The 20055-nt window shown below is 39.0% G+C and overlaps 1 protein-coding gene across 6 annotated transcripts in view; it reads left to right on the top strand.

Annotated features, from left to right (window-relative positions):
• Positions 1 to 20055, top strand: part of CDH8 (cadherin 8) — a 156666-nt gene that overhangs the window by 82417 nt on the left and 54194 nt on the right. For all 6 annotated transcript variants that reach the window (XM_040075132.2, XM_040075133.2, XM_040075130.2 and 3 more), the window contains 4 exons: positions 4645 to 4812; positions 8527 to 8714; positions 11406 to 11659; positions 18678 to 18814. In XM_040075132.2, coding sequence (XP_039931066.1) covers positions 4645 to 4812; positions 8527 to 8714; positions 11406 to 11659; positions 18678 to 18814 — 747 coding nt within the window. The remainder of the gene's footprint in view (positions 1 to 4644; positions 4813 to 8526; positions 8715 to 11405; positions 11660 to 18677; positions 18815 to 20055) is intronic.

Genomic DNA, 20055 nt, shown 5'->3' with positions numbered 1-20055 from the left:
TATTATGTACAGTTTTATGGCATTATCATAAAGAGATCCTTAAAAAAAATGGAGACAGAAGTGAAACCAGCATCCTTCTTTCTGTTGCCTTTTTTTTTGCTTTTTTCTTTTCATGAGCTGCAGCTTCTGCCACTTTGCTTCCTTTCCCCCGGACTTTTTCAGAGTGAGACAGTGGATATTTGTCCAAATAGGTTTTTGAATGTAGTCCCCAGGGGTGCATTTTAACTGATTCAAGTTGGGAGGCAGATTGTGCAAATTGCTCAGTGTGTGCAGTCAGGACCACTGCAAAAGTAAATCCCCTTCTGCAGCTGCTTTATTTGCTCTTGAGCAGTGGGACACCGATGGCTGCCCAGGAAAAGCAACTCAGCCAAAAAAAAAGAGAAAAAGGTGTTTCAATATTTAGAGGTTTAATCCTTGGAGGAAATAGTTTGCTTCTTGACTTCTTTGCCTTCCAGGCTGTTCCCTGATCTCCCCAGCCTGAGGGAGAAGATCTGGAGGGAAATTCTGGGGGACACAGGTTCAGTGGTTGTACCACATGTCTGTGAATGATTTCGTAGCAGTAAACTTTGGGAATTATTTCAGGCTACAAGGAGACAAAGCCTTGACTTAGATATTATGGAGGGGAGGAACCTTGAGTGAGAAAGCAGTGAGTGCCATTGGCCCCAAAAAGGATCCAGTTTTCCCTTCCCATTCTTGGCAGATGGTTGACTGATAGATTCTTAAAAACTTGCAGGAATGAGAACACTGCACATTCTAGAGGCAGCCTTCTGTCGGTACTTCCCTAATGTTCAACTGAAATCTCTCTTGGTGCAGCTGAAACCCATTTTGGAGTTATATTTTAGGCCCATTGTATCTTCTCTTAACCCCAGTGGAAAAAGAGAGTACTTCCCAGTAATTTTTACATATTTTGCTGTAAAGGCTTTCCTTATACTTCCCTGACTATATAAACCAATATTTTTCAAAACTGGATACACTCTTCCAGCTGCAGCCTGACCTGTGTGAGTGCACTGGAAAGATTATTCCATAGCTCTTCCACATAACATACTAACTAATATACCAGGAAATGCTTGAGCACTTTTATCAGCAAGTTGCTGTTGTCTCACATTCAGCTCATTTTGACTCCACATTCTCTTCTGTCTTGTGAGTCATCTGCTCTATTGTAATTGGGAAGTTAATTGTTTCCCTCACACAAAATGCTTTTTACTTGCCAAATTGAGCTGCATCCTGCTATTTTAGATTCTCCAAATTGTGAAAATTGTTTTGATCTCTAATCCTGTTCCTCCTGTACTTGCAATGGCTCCCAACTTTGTGTCATCTGAAAGGCTTGATAAGTTCTCCCTGCCTTCTGGCTTTCAGGAAATATTGAATGATTCTAGAAGCAGAACAAACCCCATGAACCACATCATCCATCTCTCCACTTGACAGTAAGCCATTGATAACTGTTCTGAATACAATCTTCCAACAAGCATCTACCTGCCTTACATTAGTCTATGGTAATTCTCTCGCTTTTGAGCTACTCCCGTTTGGCACATCCCCTTCTCATCCATCACTGCATGCTGAAAGTGATTATGATTTTATTCTCCATTTGTTTCTGGGTTGAGCTGAAGCAGAGCAGGTTGAATGCTCCATGAGTTAATGTTCTGTGTGCGCGTTGGTATTTGGTGAGCCCGGATCGTGTTCTAAAAATAAACAGGTGGTTTCAGTACTTCCTGCAAGCCCAGCCTGAGGACTGGTGAATAAAGCAAAAGAACAGATAAACATCCTTGAGATTCTCTATGCAGAACTCTCTTAGCCTGTATTTGTCTTGAGCACGACAGATGAGGATGGAATTTTGGTGTTTATACATTTACCTCCTAGGAGATATCAACACTTCCCTGTTGCTGGCCTCAATTCTATTGATTCTGAATGCAGTGGTAACAATCAGCCCGTGTAATTTGGATAGATTTGGTTCTTAAAAACCTTCAGTTCCTCTTACAGTAATTTAAACAGTAAACTGCTTTTTAGCCTTTTTATTGTGTTTGAAATTGAAACTTGTCTTTGACTCAGCTTCTGGCAAGTGGCTTATGGTCTGTGACAGCAGATATGTATAAAACTATTGAAACAACAGCTTGTGTTAGTACCTTTATACAGAAAAAGAAACCCAAAAATTTTAATTTTTACTTCGGCACTTCTAAAGGTATTTAATCTGCCTGATATATTTCAAACCGTAAGCAAGAGCTAAACTGTTCAATACATCAAGAGACAAATTAAAATACCTGTCTAGGAAAAACCATCAATTTAGTGAAATAATTGACTTTTCTCAGTGGAAACTGCAGAATACAAAATATGGCGTCTCATACAACTCATCTGTAGGCTAGACGTAACTATGTAAATTAGGTTAAAAAAACAAACAAACATAGAAACTCTGCCTAAAAAAAATAATGGAGATAATGTATAGTATGTTTAATACAAGCCCTGTTGAAATAAGGGTTCATTGATATTTGGATCTGCTATATTAGTGAAAAAGAAAAGAACGTGGACCAAATTCTGATAGCCTAGGTTTGCATTAGAATGCTTTTTATGAGTCATTTCACTTATAACAATGGACCTATTTGCAGAATACATCATTATTATTTGCCAATAGTAACGCAGTCAGTCCAAACCAGCCACAACTGTCAGATGCTTTTAGAATTAAGCATCATTTACTTTCCTTACCCAGACTGCCATGGAGGAAATGACCCTACTCTTTCACTGACTGTATTTTGCACCTATCAAACCTGATAAATGGGGTTTATTGTTCCCCGGCTTTCACTCAGAAAACTTAACACAAGCATTTTCTTCAATGTGTGGCAGAATAATTCGGGTTCCCTCCGAGGCGCTTCCACCTGCCGGGCCATTGGCTCCAAACCCCACTTACTGTGGGCTTTTTATTCCCTGTGCTGGAATAAAGACTCACCAACTGAGAGTTTTCCTGTCCCTCTGGACGTGTTCCTGTGTCACCTGCTCCAGGTGACCCTTCCTTGGCAGGGGGCTGGACCTGCTGATCTCCAGAGGTCCCTTCCAACCCCAGCCCTGCCGTGGCTCTGAGCTCCTCGGGAGCAGGAGACTTCTCTGCCTCGGCTGCTGCAGACATGAGGCAGAGGTTTCATTTTCCTGCAGAATTATAACGTACGTGAGGCAACAACCAAAAATATTTTATGGAAAAGAATTACACGGTTACAAGCCTGCTGTCGTGTTATATTTGGTGGTTTATGGAGGAAGTGTATTATTTATTATAAATGCCTTACACCCCCTTGCTCTTAGCGTGGTCCTCTGCCATAAAAAGAAGGTCAGATCAGGTTCTCAGTGTTATATTGTTGAAGATGAATGGGTATTTAATCAATAGTAGCATTTTCTTTATAATTTATAGATTTTAGAATTTACTAAAAGGCATCTCTATTAATGCAAAAAGAATATTTCTTACTTCTACATTAATAGGTAATCTCAGCATTTCATTCAAAGTGTCATTTCTACAAAACTTGGTTAGTAGAACTTGTTCCAGACAAAAAGAGTATGAGATGGACGCAGGCTCCACAGCTATTCCAATCCCAAGAAAGAAAGCAAAACGAAAAGATTTGTTGAGTTACTATCAATGTCTGCAAGGAAACATTATTTCTTTTTTAATGGAATTAAAAAAAAAAACAAAAACAAACAAACAAGTGCAATATTCCAATTGAACATTTTTAACTGTTTTCCCTAGGTTTAGTGGGGCTTTCTTTAGTCCATTATGATTTTATAATTATCGTGAACTTTACTAAACTGCAATGAGTGCTATTTAAATTTGCCTTTGAAAATTTAGTGTCACACTTTCAATACATACTGTGAATATACTAGCACATTACAGGTGGAAAAAATTTGGAAAAAAAGAATGATTACTTCTTCTACTACATGTCCCTGAAATCTATTGGAGTTTATAGTGGATCTGGCTTTGGAATTAACCAAACTGTCCATTGTTGATATTTCCTTCAGCCCACTGACATTTTCTATTCTGGTATACAGCAGATCATTGAACTTCTCTGGGTTTAAAAGCTTCTAACCTGATAAAGTAGGTGATGGCAGCTTCCTGAGGTCACTGTTCCACAGGTGATCCCCCTTGAGCAGTGGAGTGGAGTCTGTCTCTCTCCTGTTCAAGTTTAGGCACTCAGTTTAAGACTTAAGAGAACAAACGTGGCCTGCAATATATACAAGAGCAGATTAAATATTGGGTTTGGTTTAAATTCTTCTAAACAACCTAAACAGATGTGGTTAACAGTGTTCACCGAATCAGCTTTCTATGTGGTTGTCTTCTGTTTGGGAACTCTGTGGGGAAAAGATGGATTTCTGTGGGAGGTAGGGCAGAAACCAAGAAATTTTTTGGGAATAAAATGTAAAACAAATATGTATCACAGCTACAATTAATTCTTGAGTTTTGAACCACAGTTTCAGTGCACTTCTAATTAAATGAAGGTAGGTGACCTCTAATATAATTTTTTCAACATTTCAAATTCCTCTTCATCCTTAGTATTAAGTGGTAACCTAACTGGACCTTTGATATCATTTGTATACCAATATTTGCATGTATCCATAAAAACAGCTGCAAACTGAATTTGTGTCTGTACCTGACTGTTTTCCCCCCCATTATTGTAGCTATAATTAAAACAGCTCTTCCCAACATGGACAGAGAAGCCAAAGAAGAGTATTTTGTGGTCATCCAAGCAAAAGATATGGGTGGACATATGGGTGGCCTCTCTGGAACTACAACGGTGACAATTACACTCAGCGATGTGAATGACAATCCTCCTAAGTTTGCACAGAGTAAGTGCCATTATATGTGTGTGTGCTCCTATATAAGAAGCTTTTATTGTGTTGTGTTTTGTTTTTTATCAAGTTGTTTTTTTCAGTCTTCATATTGCCTGGGTTTTTAATGTAATATAAAAGATGTTGTTACTAGAGAAGGATTAATAGTCCTCTGCCTGATTAAGAACTTGGGAAAGAGGAAATCATGTCCACAGTATATGCAGATCTCTGCCTTCCTTGTTACTGCTCTTACTTCTGCCCAAAAGGGCCTGGAGATTTCTGAAAACATATTTATTTCCTCTCAGTGCAGTTGTTTCTGTGTGCTTTGTTGCTTCCATCTCATGCAGACAAGTGACACCACCAGTAAAAGACACATATAACTGATAAAAGGAATAAAGCCTTGACTAATTAGGCAATACTGAAGAAAACAAAGAAAATAAGTCTGAATCTTGATAATTGTTGATCTTTAATTCAAAATCCATATTTTCTACTGTGGTTCCAATGGGTATCTTGCTGAGCTAGGTTAAAATGATTTGGCATCCTGCTGAGATTCTCTGCAAGCTTTGCAGTCTATTTTCAAGATGAAGACAAAAAGAAAAAAGAGGAAGAAGAGCATAATCACTGGATTGATTTTATTTGGAACAGGTGCAACCTAATACAGTATTAGAAACAGCATTTTTATCTAGCTTGTTCTGGAAAATTAAAGTTAAAAGTTTTTTGAGCCTGCATCTAGGCTTTGCATAATTTTTTTTTTTCTTAAAAGTATGTATTTCTAACAAGGTGCTCAGGGACTCAGTGTAAAGTTAATTTTTTCCATATATAGATGACTTGAATTCCACTTTTGCCCTCTTCTGAGGACACAGAGTAAAATGGGTTTGTCCTAGTGCTTAGCATACGATAAATACGCTTCTGTAGCCTGTAGAAAATGTACATAGAGATGGAGAGAGAGAGAAATCTAATACAAATAAGCAGGGGCAAAAGCTTATTTTCAAAATACATATTTTATTGCCTCATCTTAGTGGTTTTTAACAGATAAGCACTCTGCACAATAAAAGCTTTTCTCTCTTTAAGCAGGAAACGCATAAATTTTTTACTTTGTGTCGCATTGCATTGCCTTTCCCCCTGTGTTAGTGTTTTCCAACGATTTCCCCAACAATGCAGTGTCTGCAGACGAACTCTATCACAGGCATGCAGAGGGATGTTTCTTTTATACCTGCAGTGCCCTGTGGCTCCAACTCAGGGAGCACAGATCCACCTTTGCCAGCTTACCTGGCTTTTATATTGTACCAGCACTGCCTCAGAAAACCTTTGGCACGAATCTGACCCGAAAATCAGCGGCACAACTGGTCCAAACTGGGGGCAGCCCAGGAGCACAGCATGTGGAGGTGAAACTGCCCCTTCCCAGTGCTTTTGGGCACGGTGACACGCTGACTGGGGGCATCAGCAACACTGCATCGTTATCCCTGGGATGCATTTGCTCCTGGATGAGTTTTCCTGCAGTAATGAGGAAGGTGTCGCCTCTGAAGCTGTTACAGCTCCTGCAGGATTCAAGCTTCCCTCTAGGAATAACAACTGACCACGATGCCAATTCTTTAGGAAAAAACCCTGCGTGTACCCTCCCTGGGTATGATGTATTTATTGCTTTCATGATGAGCCACAGTAACTTTAGAGCTGGGTGTTATTACAGATTCTGCCTTTTAAAAGGCAGCATTCTGAGCTGGCTGCCCAGCACCACAGGTTAGCCACCACTCTGCCCCTGGACAAGAGCTGAGTAAGTCTGAGTTGTTTTTTGTTTTTTTTTTATTTTTTGTTTTTTTTTACACTGTTGAAGCACAGTTCGCATTTGTCTGGGATGGAAAATAAGAAAGGATCAAACTTACAATAAGCCTAGCCAGAATGAAATCGAAATTCATAAGATGTAATACATGCTGCTTGCACAATAAATGGTAATGAGCTCGGGAAACAGGGTGTTTTATCGAGTTATTGTTTCCAGGCAGGACAGAAATGTATATTTATGGTTTGATTTCAGAGTGTTAGCCTCCTGGGTTTTAGAAATGAAAAAGATGAACTTTCACTACTTCTGTGATCTCTCTGAAATAATTTTAGAGGCGTTTTATAAGTCACCAAAGTTTTTAACCTGGCAGTTTACCACAGAATTGTAATGAGAAGAACTGTGCACTGCTGTGGAAACCCAGGGCTTTCAAAGATGCCCAGTGTGGATATTTTGGTCAGCTCAGCACTACGACACAATGCATAATTCTGAAGAGGAATTTGTGTAAAAGAGCCAGCTGCATCATAATTTTTAATTTTTTTCTTCATATTTTGTAAACTGTTTTAATAAATCTGAGAGCAAAATATCAACAATGCAATCAGCTGTGCCTGGAGATTCAAACCACAAAGTGTGGACAGCAGTGTAAATGATGAATGCGTAATTTAATCTCCCAGGGCACTTCATTGCTTTGGCTGCTCATTGTTTTTGAGCCATTATGGATATTCTGAGGAATCTTGATGATCTCCAAATTATCTCTAAAAATTTAGCCTAGGAACATTAGAAACAAGTCACTTTGGGACTTCTTTGTGTATCTAATAGAAGTATGTGTGAATTCCTCAGGGTTTCCTTCCTATTTTCAACAGCTGCTACTGCAATCAGCTGTTACAGGTAAAGCAAAAAAACTCTGGAACATTGTTTTTGGAAAATTATTGCCTGCACTTAACAGATTGTCTTAGAACAACAGGGAGGACAGAGAGGAAAAAGGCCAGAATCCTGTGTCAAAAACTGTTTTAATGGTCTCTTCTATTATCCTTGAATTATTTTTCTTATTTTAACTCCTGAGCAGCATTTCATTTGATTAGGTCATGTATTAACTTAAATAAGTGTCAGTTATAAAGTGGTAGAAATATAGGAACTCCAGAAAGAATTTTGGGTGTAAAATATGTGTCTTTTGGTTTTTAGAGTACAGTTAGGAACAGGGAGATACAAAAGAAAATGGGTGTTTTGGATTTTACCTTAATAAAATTCCTGCCTAAATTAATATATCTAAATAGATTTTCGATGCTTTTTAGCTTAAAAGGTTTGGAGCAGGTATTACAAAAAATAAAATACTGACAATTTGAATAGCTATTTCTAATGGATTTTAGTCTAACTCTGCAACAAATAGTAAACACAGTAAAGATTGCTATGAAAAGTTATTGTTTCCAGTAGAAAATAAATCTTGAGAGTTTTCTTGAATGTTTCCTGATTAGTCTCTTACCACAAAAGAGAGGTGGAAGGGTTTAAACAAACAAAATCAAATTACATTTTTAAAAGTAGTAAATATTTGAAGTTAAGTACGTGTTTACACAATAGGTTTTTAAAGTATTAGACCAGTTTTTCATGGAGTAAAAGCCAAAGTTTCTTGGCTGAATTGCAACTCCTTGTCAATAAAATATCTGTGTAAAAAAGGTAAGTTCTGCAGTGTTGAAAGGAGCTTAATATTTGTGTTTGCCAACACAAAACATCCCTGCAAGGAAGAAGCAGGAGACTGCTGGAATGGAAAGCACAGTCACCTACAATAAAGCGAATATTCTCGTGTGAGGACCACGCTCTGGTTCTTTCAGCCAATAACTTGTGTAATGGGGGTTGGATCTGTTGCACATCTCAGGAGTTGGCATTGGGGGTGTGTAATCATTGAAGAGCACACAGTGGACACTGGGATCAGCTGTAATGTTTAGTCTTTTCCTCTTATTTGTAAGGTCTGTATCACTTCTCAGTAATGGAAGATGTTGCTCTTGGTGAACCAATAGGAAGGGTGAAAGCAAATGACCTGGATATTGGAGAAAATGCTAAATCATCCTATGATATTATTGAAGGAGATGGAATGGATATATTTGAGATTACTACAGATGCCCAAACTCAGGACGGCATTATTAGAGTGAGAAAGGTAAATCAAATCTCTGTTAAAAACATAAATGTCTATTGTACATACAACTACCCAGCCAGACTTTGCTCTGTGAGAAGTTGCTGAATTTCCAGGGATTGTTTTATCTGTGGATGAGGTGTCAAGCCAGTGGAGTGATGAAAAGGGGTGTATTGGCCATGTTCCTCTGAATTTTCATTGGGGAAACACCCATGGGTGCTGGAAACTTGTTCATCTTATCCAGGCTCCCATGTGGTCATATCACACAGGTTTTGCTTCCTTGGCTCCAAAGGAGAAGAGTAGATTAGATTCTGCTTTGGTGGTGGTTTAAACTTCTGTAAAATCTGGGCTGAGTATTCATCAAGTAACTTCCCTCGGTTATTTGATTTCCTGTGTAGCTATTCAGAGAAGAATAAATCACAGTGCATTAATTAAATTACCTGATATGTAAGAGCTTAGTCTCCTACCTTTTCTCATGTTGAACTGTCTTCACTCGATGAACAGGGATATTAGTGAATATTTCTAAGGAGATCAGTAGTTTCACGTGAGAAGTGCCAAATTTGGGCCCTAAAGAAAGCCATGGTACCTTTTCTATGCTTGTACAGTCTTGATGTGTGCAAGGTGAGGTATTTTCATGTACAAAACAGAAGCACCACCCATTTACGTACAGAAATATGGGGAGAGGCTGCATAGAACAACTCCTCTAGTAATGCCAGGGAAACGTTAATTGCAGATTTAGTTGTCATTATTTTCCTGGGAAGGAGAAAAATCTGTTCCTCATTCTGTGTTCTGAAAAAGGATATGAATATAATTTATAGTAGTGGAAGAGGATTCTAACTGCATAGCACAGATCACTCTAAATGAATCTTTGTTTATAAAACACAAAAGTAAACAAAACCCAAACCATGATATTCCAGTGGGAAAAGGTGATTCCAATGAGCACAGGTAATTAGTATTCCTCCTGTACCTGTCATTAAAGAGGTCAGGCAGATTGCCTATCAAAACTTTGTATTTTTTCTTTCTCAGCGAGTAGGTCAGCACTGTAGCTTTATAATAAACTGATGTATATTTATCAAAATTTACGTTTGTTTTTCTGAAGAGAAAATTATGATATACATCCCAGCTCTTCCTTACTGTTATTTATTGTATGCTGTGGCCTCTCCTGTAAGCTGAGGCAATTAGCCTTTTGCCCCAGTTCCCTTGGCTTTATTTCTTAACTGAATCACAACCATAATGTTGTTTCATATTTTCATTTTGACAGCAATAATAATTTTGGTTCTACTCCAGTAGATGATGTGTGGAGGGTACTGCTCACCGACAGATTTTCTTCAGCATAAAATCATGGGCTTTAGACAATGCGGAGTAAATTTTCAATACGATATTCTGATTAGGCATGACTAAATGTATTGGGGTGCTGTCATTTCTGTAAAGCATATGAAAAGCAATTGAAAAAGTGCTACAGGAGCCATGATTGGGAAATTGTGAATATGCTGATTTATAAATCCCCATTCATAATTTCAAAAGCTTACTAATTTAAGAGCTGCAAGAGAAGCAAGATTTTCTTGTGTTTACTAGAATTTGTGAGAAAGAGCAAATCCCATTAGAGCTTGATTCATACCTGAAAAAAAGATCAACAGAATTTGAAAATATACCTATTGAAGACTTTGATAGACTTCGTGAAGATTCCTGTTTGTGCTCTTGCTGGTATTTGCATTGCAGATTCAGAGTGTCTATGTCCTCTTCTTTTTATCCCTGAGACATTATAATGCAAATCTTAATATCTTTCCAATGCTTGGCAATTTGCATCTTTGAAATTTGAATTGTTGTGAGACACAAGAGAATTATATAGTGAATATACTGATGTGCTTCAAGTCTCAAACTTGAATCTCCCATAATGAAAAAATCTAACACTCAAAACTGTCACCGATTTGGGGGTTATTTGGTATTTCAGTCCCTTAAATCCACCGAGTTTTCATCTTTTATGAGTTAATATGGAACTGTAAAATTGTAAAAACAGTGGTGACATGGCAGGTATATTGATAGAATAAAGTAATTTGTTTTGTGATTCTGTCTGGGGGAAAAAAAAAAAAAAAGAAAAAAAGAGAAAATATACAGAAGTAGAAATTGCTAGAGTTTTAAGAAATTCCTGAGAGATGTCTACCTCATTTACTCCTATAAACTAAAATACAGAGGTACTTGGAGTGCAAGAATATTGAAGTACTTTCTTGTATGATTAGCTCTACATCTTGCCTCTCCTGTCCAACAAATAATAATTTCTAGTTCTTTGCATTTCTCACATTTTTCTGGAAGTAATAAAATACTTATTCTTTGTGGAGCCAGTTTAATTTTTTTCTCATCTCCAGCCTGTAAAGCACTGATGAAGTGCATTATTGGTATGCAATTCATGTCATCCCCAACAAATTTGTAGCATTTGTCTGATATGTAATTGTAATGGTATAATTCATGAGAGAGAATAGTTCAGTAAATTTCTTGTGAAAAACAAGGAAACAGTGCTGTTTTCTCAGAGGCTGGTAAATAAACAGATATCAATATGTGCCTAGAAAATCTGGAGGCTGGGTTTCTGGGAGAGGGAAGTGACTCCATTAGAGCTCGCTCCATGTGCTTAAAAACGCACATAACTTCCATCCATCAGCGTTGCGATCCCTTGTTCTCTGTGACCATCAGTAAAAGACATTTATCTGTCCTTCTCAACAGCCACTGGACTTTGAGACCAAAAAGTCCTACACTCTGAAGGTGGAGGCAGCCAACATTCACCTCGACCCTCGCTTCCTCAGCGGGGGCCCCTTCAAGGACACGGCGACCGTGAAGATCGTGGTGGAGGATGCTGATGAGCCACCAGTCTTCTCCTCACCCACATACCTGCTGGAAGTACACGAAAATGCTGCTCTCAACTCTGTGTTGGGGCAGGTGACAGCTCATGACCCTGATGTGTCCTCCAGCCCCATAAGGTAGGGCTGCTTTAAGGTGCTCTTTGGGAATACTACTGGCAGATCCCAAGTGGATTTCCCCACTCATCGTGCGACTGTTTTTATGCTGTTCTGTTTCTGCTGAAATGCCTTCATAGGATTTGGTTTATGATCTTAGATTTATCAGTTCAGGTCATTTTCAAAGTCCCTGAAATGCTCCTTGTCATAGAAGTAGTCTTATGAAACAGAGGAATGCAATGAAAATAGGAAATGTGAGTGGTTCTTATGAGAAATGAGATTGGATGGGGTTGAATCATCAGAGTGTATCTCTGCAGTGAATTTAAATAATCCAGTAGTGTCTGCACTAACAATACTGAGTTTGTGCCATGTAGTTGTAAGGTTGTCAAAACATATTTTGTATTCCTTTGTCTAAACCCGTTCCTGGTTTAAAGATACAAAGTCAGAGATGATTATGCCCATATGACTTTTGCATCTTCAGTTTATAATATTTTCCCTTTTTGATCTAATTTGAGCAAAACCTATTCCCATTTGATCAGATCAGTGGGTTTTATCTAATTTCATGAGTAAACATGTTCCCTTCCCCCTTGGTAGTGATTGCATGGTGTGGTGAGTGTTCCAAAGCACATTCTGCTCTGTGCAGTACTGCCTGCTAAAAGCATTAGGAAAACCAACACCAAAATGTGAAATTCATAGAAAAGTATATGTGGAGAGAGTCTATTTAATAGTAATCATCTGTGCATTGCTGCCTCAGGGAATTTAAGCCCAGCAAGTAGTCTACAGCACCAGGAGGATGATGTTAGCTGTTATAATCCATCATTTTCTGTCACTATCGTTTTCTAATCATTGTCACTTCCATCGGGTTTGTTGCAGAGCTGGACTTTAAACCTTTATGTAGAGGGCCCTACATGCTGCATATCATAGTATAGTATCTTCAGAATTAGAAATTCAGAATTGCCAACATGTTTGGATGCTTCAGAACTTGTGTGTGAAGATGCTGAAGAGTATGTTTGAGTTTTATACAACATCCTTCCGAGGGGCAGGCACCAATCTCTGCTCTCTGACCAGGGACAGCACCCAGGGAGCAGCTGGAGCTGGGCCAGGGCAGGCTCAGGCTGCAGAGCAGGGAAAGGTTCTTCCCCCAGAGGGTGCTGGCACTGCCCAGGCTCCCCAGGGAATGGGCACGGCCCCGAGGCTGCCAGAGCTCCAGGAGCCTTGGGACAGCGCTCCAGGGATGCCCAGGGGGATTGTTGGGTGGTCTGGGCAGGGGCAGGAGTCAGACTCAATAATCCTGCTGTGTCCCTTCCCACTCAGGATTTCCTCTGATTCTGTGATTCTCATTTCTAATTCAGACTTTCAAAAGTAGTTAAACACAGCATCAGCCACCACAGATTTCTAAACAAAAATAACCATAGAATGGCAGGGTTCAATCTGTCACGGCTGAAGCAGTGGCTCCATCCCTGACTTTTCTGCTGCTGCCCACTGGTGCCTGTGAAAAAGGCACTGCTGGTACAAACAGGATCTTCTGAAAGGTGTGTGAGGCCAGCTGTGGTGACAGGGAGTTGGCTCTCCTCCCTCCATTGCAATTTCTCTTTCAGTTGCTCCTCAGTTCCTCCCCTCTGCCCTGCTCTGCTTTGCTCTTGGCTTGGTCCTGGCTCCTCTGCCCCTTCCCTGTGCCCTCTGCTCCTCACCCCAGCCTGCCTTCACCCCTGCTTCACTTCTACCTTGGCTGCTTCTCCACTCTTCTTCTGCTGCCCTGGAATTCTTTTCTCACCTGCCTCAACCTCTTAATAATTTAGACCATTTACCAACCTACCTCTGTTCTAAAACTTAGCCTCTTTATTCTGTCCAAGCCCAAGAGATGGGTAAAAGATTTACCTAATTTCTATTTTTTCATCATTTTATTAATCAGGTGACCTTCAAACTTTTGAAAACAAAAATACTTTGTGTCTGTAAACTGAATTAGACTGTTATCTCTCATCAGGGCATATAAAAACACTTAGCCCACATGAAACAGAACTGGCCAAAATTCATTATATTTAAACAAAAAGATAATGTATTAGTATGATTTATATATTTTCTTTAAATAATAGACACAGTACATATTTTCTAAAATATTGACTTAATAGCTAATTAAGGAGTATACAGAGCTCAATTTTCTGTGCAACTTTTTTGCTCATTTGCTTACCTGATTAAAATGGATTTATCTGAGAGAGCTCTAGAAATCTCAAATTATTTTTTAAAAAAAAATTTTTTGGATTAAAATATTTTAAGGAAGAAAAAAATTTCAAACTAGTAATTCTAATGAAAAAAGAGAAAAAAATACTAGTCAGAGACAAGTAGGGAGCTGGAATACACTTCTTTTTGTTCCAGTTTGGAACAAAATAGGAACCTGGCAGGTTCTAACAGAAATATATTCAAGCACTGGTTTTATTGATTGGAATGTACATTTCAGGTGTTTCTTCTGTTATTATATCCTGTAGATAATGCAGATTTTATGCATATTTTCTATGATACCACTTCAAAAGTATTAAACTCTAGTTAAAAATCTGAAAAATTACAACAAACTGTTCTAAACCCGGTGGACTGTTTTATTGTCAGTGTTGCCTGGCCTTTTAAAAATTCTTTTATGTTTTTGTTCAAAACAGAACTTTAGCACGCAACAACGAATTGCATTTCAAGGAAATTACATTTTTTCAATAGATATCTGTTCTATCAATACTTTGCTTAGGCAGAGCTACTGTGTACATTTGTTATAAAAACCCAGGCAGCACAAACAAAAATATGAATCACCTCCTGTGCTCCCAATACCACGCCTGCTTTGCGTTAGTCTGATACACAAAGGCTCCACACGTTCAGAGGATGGCAGTGCCACAATTGAAATGAAACCTGCGTATCTCTGAGCGTGGGGAGAGTCTGATTATTGAGTCAAAGGATAAAATGTTAAAGAACTTAGAAAAATTATAATAAAACACAGCTTAGAAAGAAGCTTGTGGTCTTAGCGGAAGGTGTCCCTGCCCAAGGCAGAGCTTGGAATGAGGCGATCTTTAGGGCCCTTTCCAACGCAGACTATTTTTTTGTTTGTTTGTTTGTTTCTTGTCTCCTTTTTCTTTTCCCCACCAGTAGTTTGTTTATAATGCTTGCTTAGAAAAGATGAAGCATTGTCTGAACTTTCTCTCACTGGATCTAAAGGCACAAAGCCTCTCCTGTGTTTACAAGACGGTGTATAGATGGATTTTTGAGGCTGTGCTGTGCAGAGTCAGGAGTTGGAATTTGATGATCCTCGTAGGTCAAGATATTTTGTGATTCTATGATATGTTTTCTAATCCATCAGCTTTAAAATAAGCAGCAGAAGCTCTTTTTGATCCTTAGTTGCCATTGTGCTGCTAAAGGGCCTCCTGTTTTTAAGGCTGATGGTGGAAAGGTAAAGAGAGTTGGGTGATAATTGTGCAAGTGGGCTGTGGTTTGTTGTGCTCAGCAGTTCCAGGATGGTGTGTCAGGGCCTCTCCCTTGGGACAGGGGCCCAGTGAGTCCAGCTCGGCTGTGAGGCTCGGCTGTGGCTGGTGTGGGCAGGGTGGCACCTCCTGGGAACAGCTCCAGCCTGGGAACTCATCCCCGGCTGGCACACAGCTGTGGGTTCCGCAGGGCTCACTCCATGCCCCTGCTGTTACTTTATAACCGTGCTCTCTTTATCAGCAGTGGATTATCTTGGATAAAGCACGATCCAGGCACATGGCAAAAAGCAGGAGTAGTAATGTTTCTTCCTGTACTGCGTCTGCCCTCCCGTAAATCACTGCCCTTCGGTGGCTTTCTCTGTGGAGAGAGAAAATTCACTGGAGCGAGTTTGCCCCCTTCCCTTCGGCAGAGATTTCATCTCTGGCAGCAGTTGATAATTTCCTTAATTCACAGCAGGCCTTAAAAACCTACATCCAATATTTTGTGCCTCCCCAGTGTTGCGGTGGTTTATCTGTCACTAAGTACCCTGTCCAATCTGCCTGGCATTAATAAAAATGGAGATTTATCACTCCTGGGGTGGCAGTGCTGGGGTTCAAATCCCAGCAGGAGCAGCAAAAAAAGGGTTTCTGCTCCTGTTTACATTGGTGCAAATAAGGAGTAGATCAAATGAAATCATAACAGCATCAGTGCAAGAGCAGGACTCAGAATCGTTTCCAGGCTTCTTTTAAACCACTGTGGGGTTGTTCCTATAATTGCCATAGCAGACTCATAAACTAACCCAAACTTCCCAATAACCTGTGCTGGCTTTATGGCAATTTCAAAGATGTTATTTCCCAAGATATTCTTTTCTCATTTTTAGAGAAATATATGTTTTATGTATGTTTTATGGATCTGACAATGCATTCCCATTAAAAAGACTTACGACACCATTATAATGAAAAGGAAACTGCAAATGTACCATTAGTTTTCCCAGGTTTATGACACTGCAGATTTTATTTTTTGGTTTTGTAACAAATATTTATCACATTAAAATCAGGAGAGGGTTTTACCTCTTGGTTGTGTTGCAAAGACACGCAACTTATGTTAAAAATGTTTCCTTTTGAATTGCGGGGTTTGTGTTGTGAGGAAATACTGCTGGACTGGGATGAAATGTGATATAATAAACTCAAAAATGTGTCACTTCCTCTTTTATAACTTCAAAACCTGTGTGGCAGGAAGGCCATGAGTGGAAGTTTAAGGAGGGATTGATCCTTAGAGAAAAACTGTCTTCCCTCAGTTGAATTTATGTCAGGCCCAGGTCAACTAAACGCTGAATATCATGTGTGCATTTCACATTTTATTTTGCTTGTGGACTGTGAAAATTTCATGTATGTTTGATATCAGTGGAGTTCTTTCAGCATCATTACATAAAACTCAAGAACTAAAAGACAGTTTTAAGTGATGACTCCTTAAAAAGAGCTGATTGTTGCCTTTTCTTGTATTTTCTTGAGAGAAATCTTAAACCTGTGAAAGGCTGTAAGGTATTTTTTACTAACTTCACTAGTACTAGAATATTACTTCTAATACTTTAATTGGAACTAGGGAGACATCAAAATATGGTTAAGATCCATTTTGAAAAATGATTGCCTGAAGTTAAGTACCTACAGCTTTATTCTTCTACACAAGTGACCTGATTTTCAGAAGTGCTGAGTTTAGTGCAGTTCCCATTAAACCATTGAGAACTGAGTATGTGGAGCTCATGAGAAAACCAGTTTACTTAAATGTCCCGATATAGATGCATGTATGCAGCTTTAGGCACAGACATTTGGAACTTGACTTAATATTTTTCTGGTACTCTTCTTACCAAACTAATAACTTTTCAATGAGTAAAACTAGTTCTCAGAGTTTCAAACAAAACAAATAAATATCTAACATCCCATTTCATAGTTAAGCTGGGATTTCCCTCTTAAATCCATTACCTAAGTGCCTTACCAGTGTGATCAGGTTAGCCTTGATCCCTTGCAATGCAGTATTTAAATGCTTAAACTTTGAGATTTTGATAAGTTTTTATCATTTAGAGCTCATTTTGAAAGTGAGCTGTATCTTACAGAATGCATTGCACAAATAATCTAATTGTAATGTAACTTTCATTCTAAATATGAAAATATCTGATAATGACATAATAAAATAATAAAAAAGATGAACACAATAATACTAAGCTTTGAAATCAGATGCTAATGCTCTGTCTATTAAAATTGATGGTGTTAGGCTGAAATGAGTTTGAGTTCTTTGGAATATATTTATTGTAATGTATAAAGGAACGTCCAAATCAAAATGGTTTTGGGAAGTTGCTTCTGATAAAGCACAAATCAGAATGGAATAGCTGATTTTCAGATAACTATGCAATTCTCACAGTAGTAAAATATATTCTTTTACTTTTATTGGGGAATTTTAACAATGTGCTTGCAAAAGGTAGAAAAGTGATAAGAAAGTGACAGTCTGCAGTCACTTTTCTGGCCACTCCATAAGGTAATTGAGTCTGATACCATATCCTAACTCACCTTATTGTGCCTTGCTGTAATGCAGAACAGATGTAAAAACTGCCAGTGCATGGTGGTAGCTGCTGTAATACACAGACACAAAGGCTTAAAAGGCTTTTATATAAATCCACAATTAGGATTCAGTAAACTCCCTTGAAGTCAATTTCTGTTAAACCATATCAATAGTTTATCACTCAACTCCCTCTTTCCCTACCTTTCCTGTCAAGAAACTGAAGGCTCAGTTTTGTGATTTAGCTTCTTTTCACGAATAATTCATTAATAAAATAACTCTGTGCAAATGGACAAACATAAAATCTTTCTGGAGCTTTAAATCATCATCCTGCTTAATGCACCATTGGAGCAATCCGCTGCAGCTCTGGCTCCTTGTCAGGCTGCCCCTGCTTGGGCTGCAGAATCTACCTGGACATTCACATTTGCAAACTCTGACTACCTGTCAGATGGAGCTTGTTTGGTTAAAAATCAGTGATGTCAACCCATAAAATAAGTGAGCCTCCAGATTTTGCAGTGTTTTATAGGAAAAAATAGGATTCACTGTCTTCTTGCCCATGGAGCTACTTGAACCACAAGGGAATAATGTGCTTGGTAAATCATTTATGCTTCGTTAATCTGAAACTTATTGGTAAAATAATATTATTCAGCCCTTTTTTAAAATAACCACAAAGCCCACCACTTTTGTGGCTTAATACATTACTGTTGAAATTATCATCAGTTACTGTGAAATGCCATAGAAACTGTCCAATAAATGTGATGGATTGTGTAATTAACTCTTGATCAGCACCGTTTTTCAGAGATGCTACCCAGTGAACCTGAGGGCACTTTACGACCTTCACACTGGGTATACAGCTAATTACTCCTTGGGCAATAATAATTAAGGTGTTTTTTTTCCCTCAGTTTGTCATTTTGTCTTCTAAATTATTATGCTATTGAGCTTCTCAATCCATTTGGCTATGAAACTGCAGCTCTCAGAGGCCTCCCTGAATTGTCTCTGTGACTGTATGGATTACACCAGCTTCATTAAGTAGATTACAGGGATGTCTGTTTTGCAGGTTTTCCATTGATCGCCACACTGACCTTGAGAGACAGTTCAACATCAACGCAGAGGATGGGAAAATAACTCTGGCAACACCCCTGGACAGAGAAACCAGCACATGGCACAACATCACTATTGTAGCCACTGAAACCAGTAAGTGTTTGTGTACTCTGACTGTTCTATTGGGTTTATAATTGATATTAACAGGCTGTGAGAACTTTACATAATTTGGTAAAATAAAATGTAGTGTATTGGGTGTTCAAGTTAGGGAATTTTAGAAAGAAAGCATCATTTTTGTGCAAGCTCAATTTCTTCTTGTTTTCACAACTGCATATTTTTTTTCTAGTGAATATGTTGGCAGAGATTCTGAAGAGATAGATGAGTACATATGTACAGGGTGTGCAGGGTAAACATTAAAAAATGGTTTAAAAAACTCAAACCAAAGCCTTATAATTAGCTGTATTGAGACAGAAAGAATTAAAGCTTTGCTATTGTAAAAGTAAATTGAAGGCTCAACCCAGACGTTCTTAATTCTGAGTGCTATTATGTTTCAGAGCCATAAATGATTAAGCACAGGGGTAATGTTGCATGAAAGTAGTGCTGTTGGATACATATGGATGAGTTTACTCACACCCAGCTCCCAACAAGAACCTGCATTGTTCAGGTCCACAGAGCCCTGGTGGCTGCTCTGCACACCTGAGTCAGGAGAGCTGCCCTGCCTGGCAATACGGGTCAGAGATTTTAATCAAGGAGAATTCTTAATTAATTTGGAGCTGCTGACAGGATCACACACGACAGTGTAATTTATTATTCACATTAGCACTGTATTTTTAGATAATGCATTTGACGCAAGCCTATTGAGGCAAAGGAGCAGGTGGGGAACGTGGGGCTGCCACCCTGTGTCGTGTCCTGAACTGGAACACAGAACCTGGAGCCCTCTGTGCTGATGCCTCTGTTGTGCACTCAGTGTGCAGCAGAACCCCGTTTGTGCACACACTTGGGCCAGCACTGCAGGAATATCTGTCTCCAGAGCCTGGTGATCAGTGCTGCTCAGGGAGAGAACTGGGGGATGCGATGTTCGCTTTTCCCCCAGTTCTCTGAGTTGGAGGACACAGCATTATGGTACAGAGCACCCGAAACTCAGTTTCATAGTACTAGAGCTGTGAACATCATAAATTGGGGGATAAAATATGCTTATTTGGCTCATTTTTGTTGTGATATCTTTCCTGTGGTACTTATTCTCAAAACCAAACATACTAGGAATCCGTGACACACGTAAGTGGGAAAGGTGGGTCTGGGTGTGAGCTGAGCTTCCAACTTAGAATCTTTGTACCCTGTGTTCCTCTGACCCACCTCAGTCATTTGGGGATGTCATTGCCAGTAGTGCCAACAGT

Source organism: Hirundo rustica, chromosome 11, assembly GCF_015227805.2.
Source record: "Hirundo rustica isolate bHirRus1 chromosome 11, bHirRus1.pri.v3, whole genome shotgun sequence".
In the NCBI taxonomy this organism is placed as follows: Eukaryota; Metazoa; Chordata; class Aves; order Passeriformes; family Hirundinidae; genus Hirundo; species Hirundo rustica.
The sequence above is the reverse complement of the archived record's forward strand: the minus strand, read 5'-3'. Positions and strand labels throughout refer to the sequence as shown.